Source organism: Elaeis guineensis, chromosome 10, assembly GCF_000442705.2.
Source record: "Elaeis guineensis isolate ETL-2024a chromosome 10, EG11, whole genome shotgun sequence".
Lineage (NCBI taxonomy): Eukaryota > Viridiplantae > Streptophyta > Magnoliopsida > Arecales > Arecaceae > Elaeis > Elaeis guineensis.
This window is the reverse complement of record NC_026002.2, coordinates 30,818,092-30,843,794: the sequence shown is the minus strand read 5'-3', so window position 1 is coordinate 30,843,794 and position 25,703 is coordinate 30,818,092. Positions and strand designations below refer to the sequence as shown.

Below are 25,703 nucleotides of genomic sequence, written 5' to 3'. Positions count from 1 at the left end.
GCAGAATCATGAATTATTACAGCAACTAGTCAAGAACCATTACAATAATCTATTTGATGTGAAAAAATAAGGAACTTTAGGAGATTATATGATCAAACTTGCTAATATCAAAGGAATCTTGGATCCGTCCATGAACTTCGAACAATCAACTGTTTGTGTATGTCATCATAAGAAGTACCTGTAATTAGATTCATTTCAAAAGGCAAATGACTTTAGAGATAGCCTGGTCTAGCTTGTTGGCAAATGCTTTAACCTGTTTTGAAAGCCCTGAGTCATGTTTTATCATCATCAGCAGCAGCAGCAGCAGCAGCATCAGCATCATCAAGCAAGTTAATTGCTTCAAAAGCGCCGTTCTAAGGTAAACAACAACAGAACTGTTGGTTTGGCCGGAGAGTTATGGCTTTTGGATGGTAATATGCACATTCCACGTTAATCTTTCTAGCTCAACATTGTGAGCTTAACTTATATTATCCAAGAACTCAAGTCCTTTGCACCTGATAAAAACTCATATCCGTAAATGCAATAAGCTCTTGAACCAAAGTAAATAAACGGTAGCTGTTAAAATTTTACATGCAGACCGCTCTTTTTTTGGTAAACAACTAGATAACCTCGAAAAAAGATTTTTACTCTCAAAAAAAAACCTCAAAAACAGCTTCATAGACATGTGGAGTTGTAGATGCCCGATTTGGCATCAGACCATCAGAAGCAGAACAGCCAGGAACTGGGGCATTACAACTCTCCATCAATATGCTAACTCTATTAATTGAGGAAAAAGAAACTTTATTATTGAACAACATGAAACAAGAACATTATCTATCTGAGATGGCTATAAATAACTATGTTATAGAGAACCGTGCTGAAAATAGAGAGTCAGAAACCAAACAATGTAGTATCTGGACAGCCCTCTAAAAGATATTTACAAACCCAAAGATCAATCAAAATTCCTGTCGTTTGTCTTCCTTTTAACTTTGTTAATTGAGAACCCAGCTCATGTCGATTGTGTGAGGACAAGATATACAAACTCCAAAGGACCTATGCTTGATAAACAGCTGATCCACTGATGCCATTTACTTCAATGCAGTTGATTCATTGACATTCATAAAGATCATGTGCTGCAGAATGATGAAAATAAACTGGATAATTTCAAGAATCTGCTCTGCAGTTTGGACAATCATAGGCACATGTATGGCAGATCTATGCATGCTTTACAAAGGAAATTACAGGGATCTCGAGTGTAGGCTTCTTGAGGTGGCTAATGGCTTCCTGGATGAACTCTTTTAGTAGGCTTTGATCTAGTGATCAGAGGCTGACACTGTCAGTTAATAAGAGCTTTGAGCGTACATCACTAGTCGAACAACTGGCCACCCGGGAAGTATTCAAGGTTCAACAGGAGGGAGTTTCCAGAGCATAAGTTGCTATAATTGGAGTGATGAACCACCAACATTATTGACAGAGATTCAACAAAAATATTTCAATCCCTTTTGTCGGAACTTTGAAGTGTATGCACCTTGTCTAATTTCACCGCAAGAACAAACCCTACTAAAACCAAGAGCCCATCTATCAACACAACATTCATAATCAGAATTTAAACTGTCTAGAAAGAATAATTACATCACGATCCTCTTGGTCCAATCCTAGAATCTTTATTGAGAATCTCTCTCTGATTATTTGGTAATGACCCATCTCTTTTATGCAGATTAATTTCTGAATGGACTGATCCCAAGCAAGTTTGCCTTGCTCCAAAATGAATGTCTTTGAAAACTTCATACTGCAGGGAGCAACAATTAGCCAATAAGAGCACATTTTGAAAGCTATACTGAGGCTACCTTATTAGACAAACTCCAAAGAACAGCAAATATTTCTAGATGTGAGACATCGCCATTCACAAACTCATGAACCTCGCCATTCACCTCAATCACACACCTTCCAACTTCCTTCTTCATCCCTCTGGCACTCATCAACTTCCTTATTCTCCACACATCATCCCACATTCCCTCTTCCGCATAGATATTGGATAAAAGCACATAAACCCCACTGTCATCCGCTCCAAGATTCTTGAGCTGCTCAACTGAAACTTCAGCCAAATCAACACATCGATGTGTCCGACAAGCTGCAAGAAGTGATCCCCACAATGTCGAAGTAGGCTTCATTGGCATTGTCTCTATGACATTTCTAGCTTCATGCAACCTTCCGGCACGCCCAAGGAGATCCACCAAGCAACCATAGTGTTCAGCCATAGGAGTTATCCTGAAATCACTCCTCATCCTATCAAATATCTGCCATCCCTTTGCAACTAAACCAGCATGGGTGCATGCAGTCAACACAGCAAGAAAAGAAAGATCATCCATTAATGCTCCTTCCTTCTCCATTTGATAGAAAAGCTCCACAGCTTCTCCTCCATAGCCATTAACCCCAAGTCCAACAATCATTACATTCCAAGTAACAACACTCCTCTCATGCATGCTGTCAAAAAGCCTCCTCGCAAGGTCCAAGCTCCCACATTTCATGTACATATCTATCAGGGCAGTTTGGACTACAACATCAAACAAAATTCTGTTCTTTTTCAGATAGAAGTGGACCCATCGACCCTGATCGAGAGCGCCCAACTGAGCGCATGCTGAAATCACACCAACAGCACTAACCTTATCAGGTTTCATACCATGGTGAAGCATTTGCTGAAATATGTCCAGAGCTTCCTTAGGATCACCATGGCGGACATAGCCATCGATGAGGATACTCCACGAGATGACATTCCTCTCAGGCATCGCTTCAAAGAGCTCTCGGGCCGGACCCATCATACCAAGACCAGCGTACCCATCAATCATGGAATGCCAACAGACCAAATCCCTATCAGGCATCGCATCAAACAACTCTCGAGCACGACCGACATCCCCTATTTTCTTTCCATAGCCATCAATTAAGATAGCCCAAGAGAAGGCATCTCTATCCGGCATTGCATCAAAAAGCTTCTGGGCTTCTCCGATCTCCCCACAACTAACATAACCAGCAATCATAGAGTTCCATGATACCAAATCTCTCGACTGGAAACCATCAAAAAGCTTCCTACCCAATTGAACGTCTCCACTCCTGCAGTACATGCTGATCAAACCATTCCTCACGAAGGAATCCTCATCAAATCCTCCCTTCACGACCTCCCCGTGCACCACCAACCCTTCTCGACGGCCAGGCATCGAAGCACAGGCCTTGAGAACAAATGGATACGTGTAATTATCAGTAAAAATCCCATTTTTACGCATCTGGGAGAAGAAAAGGAGCGCCCGGAGGGGTTTTGAGGTCCGCGAATGGAACCTGATGATGGTATTCCAAGAGAAGGTGTTGGGTTGATGGATTTGGGAGAAGATGAGCTCAACGTAGGCTACTGTGAGGTCGACGGAAGAAGAGTTGGAGAGCTCGCAGATGGCGAAAAGTAGACGGCTTGCAACGAAGAGGTCGGAAACGAGGGCTCTGCAGATCAATTGGGCGTGGATTTGGAGGATTTGAGAGTTGGTTCTGGCATTTTGAAGGAGAGAGAGCAATGGGTTTTGGTAGAGACGCTTGGAGAAAGAAGTGGTGGCCATAACTTTGGAAAGGAGGAGCCATCGGAAGTGGCTTGAGCCCTATTTACTTGACATTTTAATTGGAGCTGAAGACGAGAGCAACGATGAGAGAATGGAAGAGTAAAATGGAAGTCTCATACAATACCACAGATGGAGGATATGGAGATGAGATTTTCCACAAAAAAGTAATATAATAATTTTATACATTTTTAAATACGTCTGGTTGGGCATGTATTCTACATCATGAGTGAATTTATCAAATATTTATGAAATTATTCAGCGATTAAAAGATTTACGAATCATACCGAAACAACCGTTGAAAATTATAAATTCACAATTTTTTTATATAATTTAAAATATATTTAAATAATTAAGCTGAAAATACTATTAGATTCATGAATAAAATTAAGATATTAAATAAGATCATAAAATTACAACCAACATGGACCTATATTTAAAAAACATTTATCTATTTTTTTATAAAATTCAAACCGATCCACTCCAATATTATTTCTAAATATTGATACTAAATATTATCAATATAGACCCACCTTTCTCTATAATCTTGCTATACCAGTCCAATCGACAAATTCAACTGAGCAAAACCTAAAAGTTTAGGTGATATTATTCATCATCTAAACAAAACCTAAAAGTTAAGAATAAAATGCAAAGGACAAGCATGCAAGGCCTCTTTATATCCGTACTGTTGATATCACCTTCTAGCTAAATTATTTGTTGATTGTATTAAGCCCCTCTTTCTGCAATCCATTGAATTTAAATAATATATTTTTATAAAAATAATTTAATTATTAAATATAACCATCATTTTTTATTAGAACTGTCAAAATGGGTCAGTCCAACCCGGCCCTGCCCTAACCCACATGGGCTGGAATTATATGGGCTGGGCCAGACTCGGCCCACTTGTTAAATGGGCCTGAAAATCTAATCCGGCCCTAGCCCAAGCCAGCCCACGTGACTATGGGTTGGAGGATAGCCCTGATATTTTTATATTATTTTTTTTTCTAAATTCGGCAACTAACATCTTATGTTTTTTGCATTCATTCTTCTAAATTTATGTTGTTCTCTAACTGATTACCATTTGAAACACTCATATAGGCCTGGAATGAATGGTTGCAATTTCAGTCAGTAGGAAACAACAAAAGCTCCACATGTACTGTACCTGATTCCTGTCCCTAAAAGTGGTGCTAATTTGGAAGGCCATCATAATATTGCTGCATCAAGCATTACTTCAACCAATGCTCTGCATCTCAAACAAAAATTTGAAAACAATGTGCAAAATCTGCCTATTATTGAGAAGAGAAAAATTAGATGAACCCAAGGATGTATCTAATGTACCTAATCGCTCAATTCAGTTTTCAAATCCTGTGAATAGGAACCTACAGGCTTCTAACAGAAATAGAAATTTGAATGATGTGAACCAGACTCCTTTAGAAACAAACTTGTCAGACAAAGCATATTAAACAAAAGGTGCTGCATGTAAAAGCATATCAGTTAACAATGACAATAATGATCCCTAAGCAGATCTCCTACACCATCCATAATGACAACAACAATCCCTGAGTAGATCTCCTACTTGAAATACCATCCATCATGACAAAAACTCCACCATTAAAGATTCTAACAATTAACACAACCATCAACCTTGGACAATCCACACTATGAAAAAAATTAAAACTCTATCATCCACAAGCTATTTTTCCACAAATTCATCTTCTTGAAGCATATTTGAATCCACTCTTGATATCTCAAGGCCAGCACTTCTATCATCTCCATTTAAAATTTGCAAACAATTAAAAATCAATTAAACAATCAATTCTAAAGATAAATTAATGAACAAATATTGTAAAGTATATACAGCAAATATACAAAAAATATTACAGTCACGATTTGTAACAAAGCCATACAACCAATTTCGAGTGCAAATTAGAATTTGTAGATTTTCAGGAAAGATAGAATTTTTATATTTGGTGAGAATAAGACCACCAATATCAAAAGCAGATTCTGAAGCCACTATAGTAATTAAAATATTCAATACATCATGTGCCATAATAAAAAGAGTAGGAAATTTGATATTCTTCAAGTGATTGATAGGAATTATAAATGTTGTCTAACAGGTGAAGAGTGAAGAAGAGGAGGCAGTGTGTGTGAATTCTTGAAATTATTTTATGAGACTACAAACATGATCTAAGGTTCATCTTATTCGACCTTCAATTTGTATTTTATGCAAGTTTAGAAATTGAATGTATGTTAAATGAGAACTTGGGCAATGATGATGAGGTAATAAAGGAGATGGTTACTAGGATGAAAGGAAAGTTTGATAAATATTGGAAGGATTATAGTATGGTGCTTGCTTTTAGAGTTATTCTTGATTCACAAATAAAACTTGATTTCTTAAAATTTTGTTATACAAAGCTTGATCATTCAATTTCTCAAGAGGAGGTAAAATATGTGAAGGAGAAGTTGGAGAAGATTTTTGAAGAATATGCAAGCAACTTCAATGTACCAAGTGCTTCTCCATCATCCAATGAGTCCATCTTGTTGCATAGGCCAGGTGGAAGTGGAAGTAGCCACAAGAGATCAAAAATCTTCAATATAAGTTTTTTTAGTTATATATTAATTATTATATCTCATTAGTTTCATTTATATTTTGTCCATTTGTTTAAAATATTGCAGGAGTTTAAAATGTTTCAGAATTAAAATATTGTTGACACTGGCAAGTGCGAATTGGATATTTATTTGGATGAAGCAAAACTTGATTATGAAAACTATGATGATTTGGATGTCCTTAATTATTGGAAGACTAATGCTAAATAATTTCCTACTCTTTTTATTATGGCACGTGATGTATTGAACATTTCAATTACTATAGTGGCTTCAGAATCTACTTTTGGTATTGGTGGTCTTATTCTCACCAAATATAGAAATTCTATCTTTCCTGAAAATATGCAAATTCTAATTTGCACTCGAAATTGGTTGCATGGCTTTGTTACAAATTCTGACTGTAATGTTTTTTATATATTTGTTGTATATACTTTACAATCTTTGTTCATTAATTTATCTTTAGAATTGATTGTTTAATTGATTTTTAATTGATTGTGAATTTTAAATGGAGATGATAGAAGTGCTGGCCTTGAGATATCAAGAGTAGATTCAAATATGCTTCAAGAAGATGAATTTGTGGAAAAATAGCTTGTGGATGATAGAGTTTTAATTTTCTTCATAGTGTGGATTGTCCAAGGTTGATGGTTGTGTTAATTGTTAGAATCTTTAATGGTGGAGTTTTTGTCACGATGGATGGTATTTCAAGTAGGAGATCTACTCAGGGATTGTTGTTGTCATTATGGATGGTGCAGGAGATCTACTTAGGGATCATTCTTGTCATTGTTAACTGATATGCTTTTTCATGCAGCCCCCTTTGTTTAATATGCTTTGTCTGACAAGTTTGTTTCTAAAGGAGTCTGGTTCACATCATTCAAATTTCTATTTCTGTTAGAAGCCTGTAGGTTCCTATTCACAGGATTTGAAAACTTAATTGAGCGATTAGGTACATTAGATACATCCTTGGGTTCATCTAATTTTTCTCTTCTCAATAATAGGCAAATTTTGCACATTATTTTCAAAATTTTGTTTGAGATGCAGAGCATTGGCTGAAGTAATGGTTGATGCAGCAATATTATGATGGCCTTCCAAATTAGCACCACTTTTAAGGACAGGAATCAGGTACAGTACATGTGGAGCTTTTGTTGTTTCCTCCTCACTGAAATTGCAACCATTCATTCCAGGCCTATATGAGAGTTTCAAATGGTAATCAGTCAGAGAACAACATAAATTTAGAAGAATGAATGCAAAAAACATAAGATGTTAGTTGCCGAATTTAGAAAAAAGAATAATGTAAAAATATCAGGGCTATCCTCCAACCCATAGCCACGTGGGCTGGCTTGGACTAGGGCCGGACTGGATTTTTCAGGCTCATTTAACAAGTAGGCCGAGTCTGACCCAGCCCATATAATTCCAGCCCATGTGGGTTAGGGCAGGGCCGGGTTGGACCGATCCATTTTGATGGTTCTAATTAAAAATTATGATTATATTTAATAATTAGACTATTCCCATAAAAGCATATTACTTAAACCCAATGGGTTGCGGAAAGAGGGGCTTAATACAATCAACAAATAATTTAGCTAGAAGGTGATATCAATAGTACGGATACAAAGAGGCCTGCAGGCTTGTCCTTTACATTTTATTCTTAACTTTTAGGTTTTGTTTAGATGATGAATAATATCACCTAAACTTTTAGGTTTTGTTTTGTTGAATTTGCAGATTGGACTGGTATAGCAAGATTATAGAGAAAGGTGGGTCTATATTGACAATATTTAGTATCAATATTTAGAAATAATTCTTATCTATCAATCACCTGTTAGACACATCCAACCTTAAACCAATTCCTGTGTCAATGCTAGCTTGCGGAACACATTTTTGAAATTTTATCATCCTCCCATCTGATTCTCTCATATACTTGATGCTCTCTCTGATTTTAAATAATGCTTCAGTAGCTACTTTTAAGCCCTCTTGAACAATAAGATTCAACATATGAAGCAGAACACCGTACATGAAAGAATTCACCATCACACAACAAGCTATTTTGCAAATGGAGATAATTTTTCAAGATATCTTGCATGTTATCGTTAGCAGAAGCATTATCCAATATAAGAGAAAAAATATTTTTATTTATTCCTCGTTGTTTTAAACAATCAAATATGGTTGCTTCCAATTTATTTTCGGAGGTTTCATACGACAAAAGTTGAAAATTTTACTACATAATTTTCAATTTTCGTCAACAAAATGAGAAGTTAAATAAATATAACCTTCTGTAGTAGATGCTGTCCATATATCAGAAGTTAAACATACTCTAGTAGAAATCTTAGTCATGCTTAAACTTCTCTTTCTCTTTAATATAAATTTTTTTGACATCAGACGTAACAATATTCCAAGAATGCATCACTACATCTAGATTTAAGTATTTTGCCCAAGCCCTAATCTTTTCATATTCAACAAAAAAAAAGATAAATCATGCTAAATTATAGCTTCTACTAGTATATGACGATGAACCTTTTACTTTATCTTTCTTGATCTCATTTCACCATCTTGATCAACGAGCATTTGACCCACATCATGATATTCAATTTCTTTACAGCTTGAAATATGATGAGATAAATGTGAAATCCCATAATTATTGCAAGTTTTAGGATTACTACCAACCAAGCACATATTGTTTTTTACAATGGTTGCAAGCTATCCTTTCAACCCCGTTTTTATCTTTACTAATTTTTAAGAAATATTTTCATACCCTTGATGTTTCTCTTTTAGTATTTTTAGCCAAAAGAATTTCAATAACTCCGTCATCATCCAAATTATTAATAATAATATTCACTGGCTCCATTATTTTTCTATAATACAATAGTTCAAATAAATCAATATGGTCAGCATTTATTCAAAACCTAATACAATAATGCACATCAAAAGATTAGAAATATAACATATAGCAACTTAAAAAAAATTTAACCTGATTCTTAAAATATGCTTCAAACAAAAAAAAATAGGAGTATGAAATTATGTGGATACTTAAATAGAGTCATAGAGAGGAGGGGGGACCCTATGGATTGTGGAACTATAAGACCGTAAAACTTGTGGACACAGAGGGACTGTGGGAGAGAGACTGTGGACTATGAGAGGACTGAGAAGGGAGGACATTTTGCTTGCTTGTTATGAATTGTGGGAGGATTGAGGAAAGACAGAGCCTTAATGCAGCGCGAAGATCCTGTGGACTATGAGAGGACTGAGAAGGGAGGACATTTTGCTTGCTTGTTATGAATTGTGGGAAGATTGAGGAAAGACAGAGCCTTAATGCAGCGCGAAGATCCTGTGGACTATGAGAGGACTGAGAAGGGAGGACATTTTTGCTTGGGAGGATTAAGGAAAGACAGAGCCTTAATGCAGCGCGAAGGTCCGGAGGAAGGCCGAAAGCCGGTTGCTATAAATTGTGGGAGGATTGAGGAGGGACAAAGTCTTAATGCAGCACTAAGGTCCGAAAGAAGGCTAAAAACCGACCGTCGTAACCTCCATACCTTCGATGCAACATGAAGATTCTGTTGGATAGATGTCTGGCCAGGACACCACCTCCCAAGATCTTTTCAGTACCACACGATGCAGCAGGAAGAAAGAAGAAACAAAACAAAAAGAAAAAACAATCAAAATACGTGGATCAGCCACAAAAGGGCTCGCCTCCACGGGACATGTAAACTTCACTATGAAAAAGAAATTTTACAAGAGGATACCTCACCCTCAACCCTTGTACACCCAATTCTCTCTCACCTGAAGTTTCCCTCACAAAAACTCTCTCTCTCTTGGAGACCCCCTGAATCCTTGAAGAGCCTGGCGACCGCTGTCCAGGAGCCTCCTGCTCCTTCTCTCTCAGCGCCCTCATCTCTCTCTCTCTAATCGGGTTCGTACGGCTCTGTACGGCGAAAAACCGAACCACCTCCCTTCTCTGTTCATCTCAGGCCCTTTTAAAGGGTTAAACAGAGCTTAAAACCTGATTAGAGAGGGATTAGGAGTCCTAAACAAGCCAAATCAGCATCCCAGACCGTCGGATCAAGACCGGGAGCCACCTGGGCCGTTGGATCGCGCTCCGATCCACGGAATAGTGCCGTGAACCGCGAGAAACGCGTGGGAAACGCCCACGCGGTCCACAGGCCCCGCCGTGGACCGCCCGATCCACGATGGACCGGGGCAAAGGGGCCAGCAGGCCGCTGGCCTGGGCCGCGCCTGCGCGCGGGCCTGCGCGCGCCTGGGCCGCGCGCCCGCCTGGGCCGCGCGCCCAGCTGGGCCGCAGGCCTGGGTCGCGTGTCCCACGCGCCGCCGCCTGCGGCCGCGCCGCTGCCGCTCGCCGTCGGTCACCGGGGGTCCTCTGCCGCCTCAATTCTCGTGCCGACTTTAAAAGCTCGTATCTCCTCCATCCGAGCTCCGTTTCGGATGATCTTGGTCTCGTTGGACTCCGTTTTTCTCCGCGAACCTTGCTGTGGGCTCAATGTAGGCTGAATCTCGAGACATCAAATCCTAACAATCTCTACCTCGACTCGATATTCGGCCTCCTCCAAACTCCGAGAGCTTCTGGATCTCCTCGCCCCCATATCCTGGGGCAATCTCCTGCTGATCATGGATGGGCAAACATGGGAGTCGAGCCAAGCTACTCGATCCCATCTCCGTCGTATGCTGTGCTCCTCCTGACCTGAGACCTGCTCGGGGCATCATCCTGCGGCAATAGGAATCTCACCTTGCGACGTCGCCTCTCGTCCTCCCGAGTCTCCTGTCTCGTGCCCGATCCACTTCCTGGAGCTCCACCTCGCTCTGGGCTCCACCTGGCTCCCGAAGCTCCACCTCGCACTGGGCTCCCTGCCAGGTAATAATGTCCTCTGCTCCCCTTCTTCCCCTCCAGCACAATCCTATCGCCGCATAGTACCCTCAGGATTCCTCCACCAGCTACCGTCCTGTAGCCTCTCGAATCCAGTCTGCTAAGTGAGATAAGATTCCGTCTGAAATCGGATATGTATCGGACCTCCCCCAATCTCCTCACTGCACCGTCATGTGTCCTCCAGCTGACCGTCCCAATGCCTCTGATCGCACAGCTCGATCCATCCGGCAGATATATAGTGCCCTCACTGTTCTCCAGGGAGTCAAGCTGCTCCTTTCTGCAACACACATGATAGGGGCATGCAGAATCTAATATCCACTGCTGGGAAGAAGTAGATACCTCGTCAGATATCTCAAAGACATCTCCATCTAAATCACTGCCGGCCGTCGCTACAGCAGCCACCGTCCGATTTTTCAGTTGAGGGCAATCTCTGGCTAGATGCCCCAACTCCTCACACCGGTAACACCTGATTTTGCTCAAGTCCCTCCTGGACTTAGACCGCCCTCGTTGCGATCTCCTGTCGCTCCGTCTACCGCCTCCTGCTCCTCCAAAAGCCACCAAAGTTGAGCTATCGACACCTGAGCTCGAAGCTGGGTTCTCCCTCCTGAGAACCTCGTTCTGGAGTATCGCCGCGGTGACCTCGTCCATCTTGATAATGCTCTTCCCCACTAGAAGAGCAGTCACCAAGGACTCGTACGAAGAGGGAAGCGACGCCAGCAAAACCAGCGCCCTGGTCTTCTCCTCAACGTTCTCGCCAACGCTGAGAAGGTCGGTGAGGATCTTCTGGAAGTGGCTCAGATGCTCCTGCACGCTCTGTCCCTCAGTCATCCGCAGTTGGTAAAACTGCCTTCCAAAGAAAAGAGTGTTGGTGAGAGACTTCGCCAAGTACAACTCCTCGAGCTTCGACCACAGCACCATCGGAGAAGTCTCGCTCAGCACATGGATCACCACCTCATCCGTCAGGTAAATGCGGATGGTACTCACCGCCTGCATCTGTAGCCGTTTCCAATCCCGCACCTCCATGGTGGTCGGCTTCTCATCGCACAAGAGAGCATCGATCAACCCCTGTTGGATGAGCACGTCCTTCACCCTTGTCTGCCACAAGAAAAAATTGCTCTTACCATCGAACTTGTTGATCTCCATCTTGATTGTTCCTGTTTTCTCCATCTTCAGTCTTGCTCACCACTGTTGCAATCTGCGTCCTTATACCGCCTTGCTCTGATACCACTTGTTGGGTGGATGTCTGGCCAGGATACCACATCCCAAGACTTTTTCAGTACCACACGATGCAGCAGGAAGAAAGAAGAAACAAAACAAAAAGAAAAAATAATCAAAATATGTGGATCAGCCACAAAAGGGCTCGCCTCCACGGGGCATGCAAACTTCACTATGAAAAAGAAATTTTACAAAAGGAGACCTCACCCTCAACCCTTGTACACCCAATTCTCTCTCACCTAAAGTTCCCCTCACAAAAACTCTCTCTCTTGGAGACCCCCTGAATCCTTGAAGAGCCTGGCGACCGCTGTCCAGGAGCCTCCTGCTCCTTCTCTCTCAACGCTCTCGCCTTTCTCTCTCTCTAATCGGGTTCGTACGGCTCTGTACGGCAAAAAACTGAACCACCTCCCTTCTCTATTCGTCTCAGGCCCTTTTAAAGGGTTAAACAGAGCTTAAAACCTGATTAGAGAGGGATTAGGAGTCCTAAACAAGCCAAATCAGCGTCCCAGACCGTCGGATCAAGACCGAGAGCCACCTGGGCCGTTGAATCGCGCTCCGATCCACGAAATAGTACCGTGGACCGCGAGAAACGCGTGGGAAACGCCCATGCAGTCCACAGACCCCGCCGTAGACCGCCCGATCCACGGTGGACCGAGGCAAAGGGGCCAGCAAGCCGCTGGCCTGGGCCGGCCCGCGCGCGCGGGCCTAGGTCGCACGCCCCGCTAGGCCGTGCGCCCGCCTGGGCCGCGGGCCTGGGTCGCACATCCCGCGCGCCACCGCCTACGACCGTGCCGCTGCCGCCCACCGCCGATCGCCGGCAATCCTCCATCGCCTCGATTCTCATGCCGACTTCAAAAATTCATATCTCCTCCATCCGAACTCCGTTTCGGATGATCTTGATTTCATTGAACTCCATTTTTCACCACAAACCTTGCTGTAGACTCAATGTGAACTGAATCTCGAAGCATCAAATCCTAACAGATTCGAAGGAGACAAGACCGACCGAAAAGAGGCACGAAAAAGACGAAACCGTCGAAGAGAATGCAGAAGAGGTCGAAGTCACCTCAGTTTGGGACCGATGAAAATCAACAAAGACAAAGCCAAAGATTCGAGTCATCCAAGATCACAAAGAAAATGAAGATCTCGAATGCAACAATAAAAAAAGAAAAAAAAACCCACTGACCCAACCCACCTAAACACCTAACCCTAAACACCCAAAGGCATTTAGACTTTTAGACCCTCTTTACCTTTTAGACTTCTAATATTTTTACTTTTTAGCAGGTATAGACCAGCCCACAAGCTGATCCGACCCTAATCCAATTCAGCTCATAGACTATAGAGGCCAACCCAAAAAGCCCACTTACATATATGGATCAAAATTTTCTAGCCCAACTCATTTTTAGAGCCAAATAAGGTGACCCATAAGCCCTGACCCATTTTTTGACAGCTCTATCTTTGACCATGCCAATACAAATATTTCGTTCAGCACCCAATTCACTCATAATAACCATCCTCAAAAAGTGAAAGTTAGCAGAGAAATAGATTTTCTCTTTTCCATTCGCTAAATTCAAATCTCAGAACAAGCGATAAACGCAACAAAATACAAAAAAAAAATAAAAAAAAAAAGTAAAAAGAAGAAGAAATCTAAAGTTGATGCATTTTCCACCCCACATTAGTCTACAAGAGGAAGACAAGATAGATAAGTTAAAAAAATGCAGCGTTTAGCTGTTTAGCTATCATCATCAGCAGGACCAGACTTGGAGGAGCCGCCGGCCTTCTTGGGGAGGAGGAGGTTGTGGATGTTCGGCATCACACCACCGTTAGCAATGGTCACGGTCCCCAGTAGCTTGGACAGTTCCTCGTCGTTCCTCACCGCCAATTGGATGTGCCTCGGGACAATCCTAGTCTTCTTGTTGTCCCTCGCCGCGTTTCCAGCGAGCTCCAAGACCTATTCACAAGGGGAAAGAGAAAATTGGATGATTAATTTCCTGAAATACCACCAAAAATTGAAGCTATCCCTAAAATACACAGAGCGCAAGGTCTAAAGGACAGAAAAAGGAGCAATTTTTCCAACCAAATATCAGATCATTGACATATATGCTATAAATAACGAGAAAACGAAAGAAATATCGAAAAAAAAGAGCACCGAAAGAATAATATTATGAGATTAAAAGAAACCCAGGTAACCGAAAAGGCTTAAAATTAGCAATTTAAAAAAAAATAAAGATCAGATTTTCAATTATAATTATAAAATATATTGAATCAATAATACCGATATTCCTCAGATTTGAGAAATTAGGAAAAATAAAATTACAAAGAAAATAAAGGAGAGCTCGATATTTTTAGCGTACAAAAACAAAATCCAAAGGACCCGAACCCGAAAAAGTAAAAGGCCATCACATGTAATCAGAAACAGTAAAGAAAAATACCGACATAAGCAAATCCCCAAGAGAAATTCCATAAAATAAAAATAAACAAAACTGCATAAAGAAAGCAAACAAGAAAATCTCAAGAGCAGCAAATTTGTGGACAAAATACCCAAAACCGGATTAGAGAAAGAAAGCAGGAAAACGAGAACGGATCCGCACCTCAGCGGCGAGGTACTCGAGGACGGCGGCAAGATAGACGGGAGCGCCGGCGCCGACGCGTTCGGCGTACTTGCCGGCCTTGAGAAATCGGGCGATCCTACCAACGGGGAACTGGAGCCCCGCCTTACTGCTCCTCGACATCGCCTTCTTCGAGGCACCAGAACCAATAGCCTTCCCTCTTCCGGCCATGGTAATAGAAATCTAAAGCTAGGGTTTGAAGAAGAGGAGGAGATCTTGATGAGGTTTCGGACGGAAAGGATGGATCTTTTATTTTTCTCCAGTAGACGTTTGGGGGGGCTTCGCTTCTATTTATATAGCCGTGGAGGAGGGGTTTGACCGGCCCAATGAGGGAATAGCACGCGGATCGCCATTCGTAACCGTTGGATGGGATTTGTTTGAACGGCCTGATGCAAATGAGATTAGAACTCGGAGGGCCTTACTTGGATTTTACGGAGAATTTCTCTAGTTACACCCGCTTTTATTACACCCACATAACTGTGTCCCACGTTATATGTGGGGCCCATCTGTATGAGTGTTCTGGATTTTTTTTGGGTGAAGTTGGTGCATTTAGCGTTTTCTATACTCGAATAAGTATAATGTATGTTAAAGATTAATTGTTTAATATATCTAATAACAATGTGGTAGGCCATTCAGATTCCGCTGCCTTTCACGACTAACCCTCAGCACCACATCTTATGCACTCTGGTTTGAATTTGGAACACCAGGAGTATTCAGGAATGGTGGACCGAGGTGGCCCTTTTGTGTCGCATCAGCCGTTCTTAGCTTATCATGTCCACTTAAATCATATCAATGGTGGGTGTCGAAATCAGCAAGTGTTCCCACGAGTAGTAGGACCGAGGCTATCGATGAACTCAGACTGGTCCTTTACAACTATGATCGGCTACAGCAATACGTTGTCCCAAGGTCCATTCTTTTGAAATGAAAATTTATCTAAAAATTTATATTTTTTTAAATAAATATTTTTTAAAATAATATTTTGATAAATATTAATTTATTTTTATTTTTTATATATTAAAAAATAATTCAAAAAAATATTATCCATGTCCTTTTGTATTACTAATTTTTTAGATAAATTGTTAAAATCTATCCCTATTTTTCATATTATTTTTTATTATATAAATATTATTATATATAATAATATAGTATAATATAATATATTTTAATATATTATATTTTATATATTATATTATATAATATTATATAATATATTCATAAATATAGATAATATATGTTATACATATAATAAATTATATTATATATAGTAAAATAATATATATTATAATATAGTATATATTATTAATATATATCAAAATAATATATTATTATATTATATTATTATAATGATAATCTAAGATATTATACTATAAGATCATATTATTAAAATCATATATTAAAATAATAAAATATAATTTTTCAATAATAATAATATATTACATTATATATAAGATAGTATTATATGTTATTATTATATTATTATACGATTAGGGGTATATTAGGAATGAAATAAAAATATTATTGTTTTTGATTGATGGAAAAATGATTTACCCACCTCTTAGATGGGTAAGATGTTTCTCTATCTCATGGATAAATACTATACATAAAAAAAAAATTCATCTATCTATAGAAGCATTAAAAATATAGATAAGTTTGTCACTAAAAAAATTGATCAATTTTATCATGATATTTATCCATGAAAAAATAGATCCTAAGAGTCATGAAATAAGGTTTGGATCCTTTACAATGTTGATTTTTTTATTTTAATGCTTTGCAATGATTTTAACATGGTAGCCGTTGATTTTTTATTTTAATGCTTTGCAATGATTTTAACATTGCAGCCAAAGTAAATGACTATTATTGTGGTCATAGATCAAGGAGTCGAATGGGCTCAGATGATTAACTTATGTCTGCCTCCATATGTATGAGGTATTGTCCGCTTTGACTCATGATCATTTTTACACTTCAGTGGGCCTTTAGGTTTCAATGGGCCTTGATCATTTAAAACCTCACGATTTTGCCCTTTAAAAAGCGTCTCACATTGGAAGAGAAGGTTTCAATCCATATAAACAATATTTCCTCTTGACTTATAATCGATGTGGGACTAAAGAAGCCATCTACACCACAATGCAGCCTCCCAATCAAGAGGAAGTATGTGTGGATAGGAGGCTTTCTCACATACGGCGCCAATATTGTGGTCATGGGTCAAGGGGTCGAATAGGCTCGGATGATTGGCTTATGTCTGTTGCCTCCTAATACGTGCGGTATTGTCCACTTTGACTCATAACCATCTTTAGGCTTCAGTGGGCCTTTAGGCTTCAATAGGCCTTGATCATTTAAAGCCTCACGATTTTGTCCTTTAAAAGGCGCCTCACGTTGGGAGAAAAGGTTTCAATCTATATAAGCCATATTTTCTCTTGACTCATAACCAATGTAGAACTAAAGAAGTCCTCTTTAAACCACAACACAATCTGTTACTGCCAACTCCCTTTCGCCTGTCGCCGATGATGAGCACCTGCAAAACAGCGTTCTCACAGATCGGAGTTGTGTCCGGCAGGGATCCTCCGATGCTTAAGTCAGAGAAAAAATTGATGAACAGTAGATTTGAGAGTAACAGAGTTTTAACCTCAAAGTGCCTTACCAGTATTGTTCCCTTACTCCTTTTGTATAGATGAATCTGATGTAACCGTCGAGCATGGAGTCCCATTTTTTATGACGCTAAATCATTGGGCCATAAATATAGAGTTAGTGGGCCGTTAATTTTTCTTAATGGTCGTGACACGTAGTCGATAACCATTCGTAACGGTTATGGTAAGTTGAACAGATTACCGACCATATGTTGGTAGGATATATGAGCGTCCGTTGGCTAGTAGTTCTGTTATGCAGAGGGTTCCAATTATCTGTTATTGATCGGTAATAGTTGAACATTAGTCGGTCAGCTGACTATAGGTCGGTGAGGTTTGTTCAATTGGTTGATGAAGAGTCGGGACTGCACATTCAGTTAATATACAGTCAGAGTTGTAGTAACAAAAATTGAGGGTCGATCGGTTTGGTTTACTCCAGCAGCTATCATATTATCTATCTCCAAAATAAATTTATTCTGAAATATATCTAGATATTTTTTAATTAATGAGATATACCGTATGTATGAAGATGAAGAAGGCCGTCCATCCCCCAAAATAAGTAATATGGTAGCGATCATATGGCATCACGATGTGAAAAACGACCGGAGAGGATCCCGTTTGTTTGGAATTGACTCGCTTCTTGTCATTCACCCAACCATCGTCTGGGGCGAATGTTGAAGATATTCTGCTTTTTCTTGCACCTGTACACTGTTGACTGTACAGTCATAAAAGGTATCAAAAGTTACTGCTCGCTACTTCGCGGTCGCACGAGAAGCTACCAATTATAACCGGGCCATCCAAGTAAATAACTGTTTCCAGAAGAGACGTGACAAACAAGCTCTCCAGTAGTGCACGTTTGCTAAGAGGTGATTAATCTTAAATCAAAGATGATATAAATAAAAATAATAAAATTATTATATTTAATTATATCATAATAATTTTATATAATCATAATTTTAAATCATCTTTACTCCTCACATCACCGCCTAATTTAATAATAAGATACTCATCTTTAAGGTTAAGAACCTCGGATCACTTTCGAACAGTGATTTTGAATTAAAATTTGAAGACAATAATACGTATCAATTCAAAAAAAAATTGACATATCAATATATTTAATATATTATATATCTGATATTATATTATAATAATATTATATATTATATTTATGATATATTTTATATTATAATATATTATTAATCATAATATTGTCATATTATTATTCAATGATAAATTTAAATTGGAATAAAAAATATCTTATTATACTTTATATTTATATAATAAAATTATTTAATATATTATTCTATTTATCTTATTTTCTAATTAAAATGAATATTAGTATTAAGAAATAATATATTATAAATATAAATATAAATATTAATTCTATAATAGTAATAATAGATATATTTTTATAGAATTAATAATTTGTATGACTAATAAATATATTCGTATGGAATATATTAATAATTAATATATAATTATTTTATTATAATATATTTTATATGATTGATAAATATATATTATTATAATATATTTTATATAATTAATAAATATATTTTTGTAAAATAGATCAGGGGTAGTTTTTGGTTTTATATGGATAATAATTTTAGATTCTCATAAAATATCAAATAAATTAGCCGTGGATGCTTGAAGATTTTTAATCATCGAACCATAGACTATCAAACAGTGATTTTAGATCACTAAGAATCAGATCATCTCACAATTCAAATCACTAATTTTAAATCTCGATAGTGATCTCATTTGAATCACCAAAAGCCACCTATTAGTAGATGCTTTTGCCTGTGTTTGCAGTCACATCCAAAGTGTTTCTGCATCTAAATCATAAAAATCAAGTATTAAATAATTGTTTCATTGTCTTGTTCCAAACATTTTTGAATGAAATTTTCCGTTGCTTTTTGGCGTGGAATGTCAAGCAGTTACAAAATTTGGGTTGCTTAGGCTAGTTTCATCCCCAGCAAAAAGTCTGGTGGTTCGAGACAGAGAGCATCTATGACGAAAGAGTGCATTAAATTGTGCATATTGCATAGACAATACCATGAGCTAAGATATTATCAAAATCCTAATCAAGCTCATTTTGTATATAATCCAAAAATGTAGTCCGTTCTACCAGAAGATGATACAGAAGATATTTATGCGGCCAGCGTGCCCAGGGCTGCACCCTCATTTTGTGCAGAGGGCTCCGCGTGTTTCAAAGCTTTACTCATCCAGAACCAGAAGATCAAAAACACTGTCACTTCAAAAACTATTGCCCATGGAATTAGCATCTCCACGCCTGCCTTCACCAGAACCAGCAGGTAATAAAATTTGCCACTGCAAAACCTACTACGCATGCAATTGGTGCCATGATGATGAATGGCAAACCGAAGTCATGATGAACAAGACAATGGCAGTCATTGCTGCAGACAGATAACAAAAATTGCCATTGGTTGTACAAGAGCTGAAAGCATTAATGAAGCTGACACCATGCACATCATGGATGAATTGGAGGTGAGGATGAAAGGTGTGGTGATGAGGGTGAAATGGCTACGAATCATTACATGCCACACGACAACAATTGGAGGCAGTGGAGGCACCATTCTGTAAAGTTATTGATACATTTGCCCTTTCACTTCCTTTATTTTCTTTTTGCATAGATAAAACACATGTAAAAGGACAAATCTTTACATATGGCTCATAAAGAGTTGCAGGAAGTCATTCACATCCTTCCACTACTGCTGCAACAAATCTAGCACTGTACCGAGGCAGCTTAGAAATGAAAAGCTCATGAGCTCATTAAAAGAAAAATAGAAGCATACACTTGGCTTGCAAAGCTTTTTGACCCATATTGAGTTGATCTTGAGTGAATAGTTAAACAAAATTCAACAAAAATCTCAAACTTTTAATAAATGGTTGAACAAAGTTCAAAAATTTTTAATGAATGGCTCTCAAGTTAATGTCAACATGTTTACATTTATATTTTAAATCCTATACAAGGCAACTTTAGAAAGGAAAGGGCATAAAATAAAACTTTAAGAGCCAATTCTTTGGAGGGTAAAAAACTTACCTAAAAATTTATATTTTTTTAAATAAATATTTTTCATACAACATTTAGATAGAAAAATATTTATCGATATTCTTTGATGCATTAGAAAATGGCACTAGAATCTATTATTCATTTTTTTTTGCATTACTATCTTTTCGGATAAGTTGCTAAAATGTACCTATATTTCCCATAATACCATTTATCATATAAATATTACTATATATAATATAATATATTATATATTATATCATATAATATAATATAGATAATATATATTACATTATATTATTATATAATAATTATATTATATTATATTATGATTATAAAATTAAGAAAAAAATAAATTATTTTTCTGGTTGATGGAAAAATAACTTATCCACCTCCTAAATGGGTAAAATATTATCCTCATTGTATCGGTAAATGCTATCTATGGAAAAATAGTTTATTCATCTAGAGAAGTATAAGAACATAGATAAGTTGGTCAATAACCGAGTTGATCAGTTTTTCATAAAATTTATCTACTAAAAAATGGATCCTAAAAGTTTAGTTTATAGCAACAAAGCTCACGATGGTATAAAGAGCTTGCGACTCTTAAAGGAAGTGGTAGTACAATATCTTCTAAGGGGCACTTTGCAAGAATAACTCCTACGTTGAGTTTAGAAATGGCCAGTCAACCAGTTAAAGCATTGCCTCCGTAGGAGATACCATGAGCATACTTTGATTGCATCATCACTTTTAGTAAGAACAGCACTCATAAAGTTGCCTTTTTCTCTGAATGATAAAAGCAGAAATGATTTCTATTGCATTTTGCAATGTCTCTGAAGGCAACACTAATATGGTTAGAAACAATTTGATGTTTGGAGATCTGCATCACCTCCCTAGCTTCCCTCATTCCGTTTATGGGCCTTGACAAACTAGATTAGGAAAAGCTGCTTCAGAGTGGGCATTGGAGAGAACAAAAATAAGAGCAATACATCAGAGATGTTGATGGCAACTTTTCTTCAAACAAAAATAAACTGCGATGCCCCTCCAAATAGATGTTACAGAGATCAGTAGGCAAAATTCAGTATGACTGGAGGCAAGGAAGCCAGGAATTTTCTTCTTCACACACACACACGTACAAACAGAGATAGAGAGAGAGTATGACTTGGGCAAAATATATCACAATGGCAACATAAAGAAAGATTAGATGCTCTCTCATGCAAGATATAGAAGGCGGCCGTGTTCAAGGATTATAGATTATATAGAACAGAGTTTGATGTGGATCACTTCCAGACATTCAGTTTCAGTGAATTCATATCCACAACAACGATTACGCATGATGATTTAGGTTCGAAGACTATGATGATGTATACTGGGTAAAATGCCTACACAGATCACTTGAAATTAGGTAACATGCAAGAAAGATGAAACTAAAAGGGCACCAATTAAATTCATTTATATCAAACACAAGAGCTCATGGAGAATACCAATTAAATTCATTTATATCAAATACAAGAGCTCATGGAGAATATGAAAGATAGAGCTACAATCATTTTTCCTTTCGATAAGAAACATCTTCTTCCCCATGGTAATATAGCAATATGAATTGTTTTCAGTTTACAAACCCACCAAGATTCAAGGACGAAATCACCCGAGTCAGTCTGAGGAATCAAACTTACATTTATGGAATAACAGTAATGTCAATATTGATAAACCTTATTCGCATTTCACATGGTCAGAGCAAATAAAAGAAGAACCTCATGGAAACTAATTAGTTTTTACTGCTCTTTTAACAACAAATGAGTGTTATCTAGATTGCAATTCAAAAGAATTAGCAGATAATATAATGTAAGTTACCTCATACCAGTGTCAGGGATTAAAGACCTCCAGTCCCAACTGGGAGCATTCTTTATCCACAAGACATCACATCCCTTGCAACTGTACAGTTACCAGTAATCCCCACAAGAACAAGTTCCATTTCTGAAATGGTGGAACCGGCTTGCATCCCTCACAACAATCTCCCTTTTCGTAACTTCCGTTATAAGCTTAATTACGCTATGGCAATCAGTGCAGACCCGATGGCCTTGGATAATTTGCAGAGGAGTCGAATCTGGTGTACTGATGAGCCCAAAAGCAATTGCTAACTTCTCACTGTGATGATTAGAAATCTGCTGCTCATGCTCTCCCACATCAGGAAGCAAAGGTTTATTCCCATCTGGAGCGTAACCAAGTTCAACTATCTCTTCCATCAGGGCATCTAATTTTCTATAGACTTCAACACTTTGTGGATGAGATCTATCTCCAAAAAGAAACAGGTGAGGCTGTCTCTTAATCTCAATCCAACTGCAAGCAGGAAGCAATCTCAAACCCTTCCTTTTTAAGGCTTCCAAAACCCTGGCTGCATCATCCACTCTCCCAGAACTATTGTATATATTGAGAAGGACGATATAATTACTTAATTTTTCAGGTTCCATCCCAAAAAGCTTTTCTGCTGCAAATTTCCCAAGCTCTATATTCCTGTGAATTCTACAGGATGTCAGCAATGCCGCCCACATGTTTTTTGTGGGGCTAAAAGGAGCACTCTTTATCATAGCAAATGCTTCATCCAATAGGCCTTTTCGGCCCAACAACTCAATCATACAGGCATAGTGCATTGCCCGTGGCTTCATCTTCGGGTCTCGACCCATCAACTCAAAAATCTCTATCCCTTTTTCTAATAAACCAGAACAGCTACATGCACTTAAGACCGCTAGAAAGGTAACATGATTCGGAATCATACCTTCCTTAACCATGCTCTCAAACATCTCAACAGCGTTGTGTCCCATGCCTTGCTTAGCATACCCACCTATCAAAGCATTCCAAGAAATAACATTCTTGCGAGGCATCATGTCAAACACATTCTTTGCATCTTCCATCCTGCCCCATTTGCAGTAGAAATCCACCAGAGTTGTGTTTGCAATGATATCCAGCCCAAACCCATTCCGTACTAGACCGGCATGAGCTTGCTTTGCATGCTCCAATGAACCTAACCGGGCACATATTCTGATGACAATTGAATACGTGAAGTGATCCATCTTGACACCGGAACTTTGCATCTCATAGTACATATCCAAAGCCTTCTCACCATATCCATGAAGAGCATACCCCGCTATAATTGAGTTCCATCCAACAATAGTCTTCTCGGGCATCTCATCAAAGATCCACTGAGCTTCTTCGATGCACCCACACTTACCATACATGTCGATGAGTGAACATGAAATGAAGGTATTCCCATACAATCCCATCTTCAGAACACAGGAATGCAACTGCCCGCCAACAAATGCAGACCCCAAACCAGCAGATGCCCGAATGATGGTTGCAAACATGCGTGGCCCAACACCTGATGTCTCCCACCACATCAATAAGAAGAGATCAAACGCCTCTTCATAAGATCCAGAGTCCACAAGTCCTGTTATCATGGTGTTCCACGACACAATATTCCTTTCGGGCATTTCATCAAACAACCGTCGAGCATCAGCCAACATGCCACATTTCAAGTGCATCAGAAGCACCCTGTTCCTCATATACTGATCAAATTCAAACCCGGATTCGGTCATATGAAGGAACACCGTCTTGACCGCTCTGACCGACCCCAGATTAATGCATGCATTCACCAGCGCATCGTACGTGCTGGCACCGATGACAACGCCGCTCCTTGACCGCAAGACTTCGAACAATTCAAGGGCTTCTTCATACCTTTTGAAGAAGACCAGCTTCTCGATTTGACTGCAGAGGCCCGAGGCCTCGGGGGAAGCGAAGTGGGCATCATTGGAATAAGGTTCTGGGTCTGGTTTCTCGACGATTGGCTGGGGTTTTCGCCTGGGTTTCGGCTTGAGACCTTGCTCCGGCACGGAGGAACACTTGACAGGAGAAGATGAGATCTTTTTCCTCGCGAAAAGGTTATCAAATCCATGGAAAAATTTGATCTTTTTGTGCTTCAGGGTCTGGAATCCAATCGAGGAACAGGGGAAGCCCAAAGAATCGCTCTGGATTCTACGATCCGAAGTCAGGTGGCCGAGATCCGAAGTCAGGTGGCCAAGACTAGGAGGGAGGTTAACTTCCATTGGAAAAGTATAAAAGAAGGAGAGATGGCTGCCTCTATGGATTCTTGGAAAGGGGAAGATGATGGAGAAGAGAGATCAGGGGATGGAAAAGTGGCTCCGTTTCTTCTCATTTGGAGGTTTTGCCAAGCATCGAGAACTCCGCCTCGATAGATCGATGTGATCTAGACTTTCGGTGGTTCGCGGTGTTTTTCTAACTGCTTGATGAAAGATCCGGGGAAGCGTGGGCCGGGCTAGACTGATGGGCTGTGGGCTACTTCTTCGTTCATGGGCTGAATTAGGCCCAAGTGACGGGCCACTTAATAATCCAACCTGGCTAAATTTTTAGCAAAAAAAAAAAATCTAGCCTGGCTTAATCCATTTAATCTACTAATTCACTTGGCTTGATGCAACTACAACCCGGACCCACATAAAACTGCTGGGGAACTCATTTTCACCTACATAAGGGAGCATGTTGCTCAAGTCGGACTGAATTAACCATGTCATATTAACATGTTAGATATGTCTGATAGATTAAGCATTTCATTGTGGACAAGACCCAACTCAATTTATTTACCAAACAATCACATGGAGGCCAGGTGCTTGTTTAAATTAATGAATCAGGTTTAGCTTTTGAGTTCTAACCCATTTACTTGGCAAAAAAGAGCTGGTATTGCTAGTTTTCTTAGATCTTTATGTCTCGAATTAACATAGGATCTAACCTAATTATTACCGCCTTTAGAAGGTATTTCATTAGGGGAAGTTAGAAGCTAGAATGAAAATGAAAATGAATGACTCCTATTTCAACTATTTGATTAGAAAAAATTTTATTTTGATTCCGATTTTGATTCCGGACTGGAATGGGAATAATCCAAACCCTTAAAGCCCAATCCTGACCCTCCCCTAAGGATATAAATCTCCATTCCGATGTTGATTTCGATCACGAACCAAATATTCTCTTAATTCCTTATGGGCACACTAGCAACTCGAAACCTCATCCCATTAATGTTGATGTATGTAGCTAGGGATTTGGTGAATCAGCCTTGCTCAAGCTTGAGCTTGACAAACTAATTTCAAGGATGAAATTCACAACCAAGCATATTTTTCTTTA

The 25,703-nt window shown here is 39.0% G+C and overlaps 3 protein-coding genes across 3 annotated transcripts; all 3 read right to left on the bottom strand.

Annotated features, from left to right (window-relative positions):
• Window positions 1-763: 763 nt before the first annotated feature.
• On the bottom strand, window positions 764-3,700 carry LOC105052657 (pentatricopeptide repeat-containing protein At4g18840). The gene has a single exon (XM_010933552.4). The coding sequence runs from the start codon at window positions 3,576-3,578 to the stop codon at window positions 1,812-1,814; it is 1,767 nt and encodes a 588-aa protein (XP_010931854.1). The 5' UTR covers window positions 3,579-3,700; the 3' UTR covers window positions 764-1,811.
• A 10,088-nt stretch (window positions 3,701-13,788) lies between these two features.
• On the bottom strand, window positions 13,789-15,140 carry LOC105052656 (probable histone H2A.2). Its single transcript, XM_010933550.3, has 2 exons — window positions 14,850-15,140; window positions 13,789-14,209 (listed from the first exon to the last, which is right to left on the bottom strand). Exons 1-2 carry the CDS (start codon window positions 15,036-15,038, stop codon window positions 13,991-13,993), a joined length of 408 nt encoding a protein of 135 aa, XP_010931852.1. The 5' UTR covers window positions 15,039-15,140; the 3' UTR covers window positions 13,789-13,990.
• Window positions 15,141-21,950: 6,810 nt separating this feature from the next.
• LOC105052655 (pentatricopeptide repeat-containing protein At5g50390, chloroplastic) lies at window positions 21,951-24,795 on the bottom strand. Its single transcript, XM_010933549.4, has one exon. The coding sequence runs from the start codon at window positions 24,614-24,616 to the stop codon at window positions 22,460-22,462; it is 2,157 nt and encodes a 718-aa protein (XP_010931851.1). The 5' UTR covers window positions 24,617-24,795; the 3' UTR covers window positions 21,951-22,459.
• Window positions 24,796-25,703: the final 908 nt, after the last annotated feature.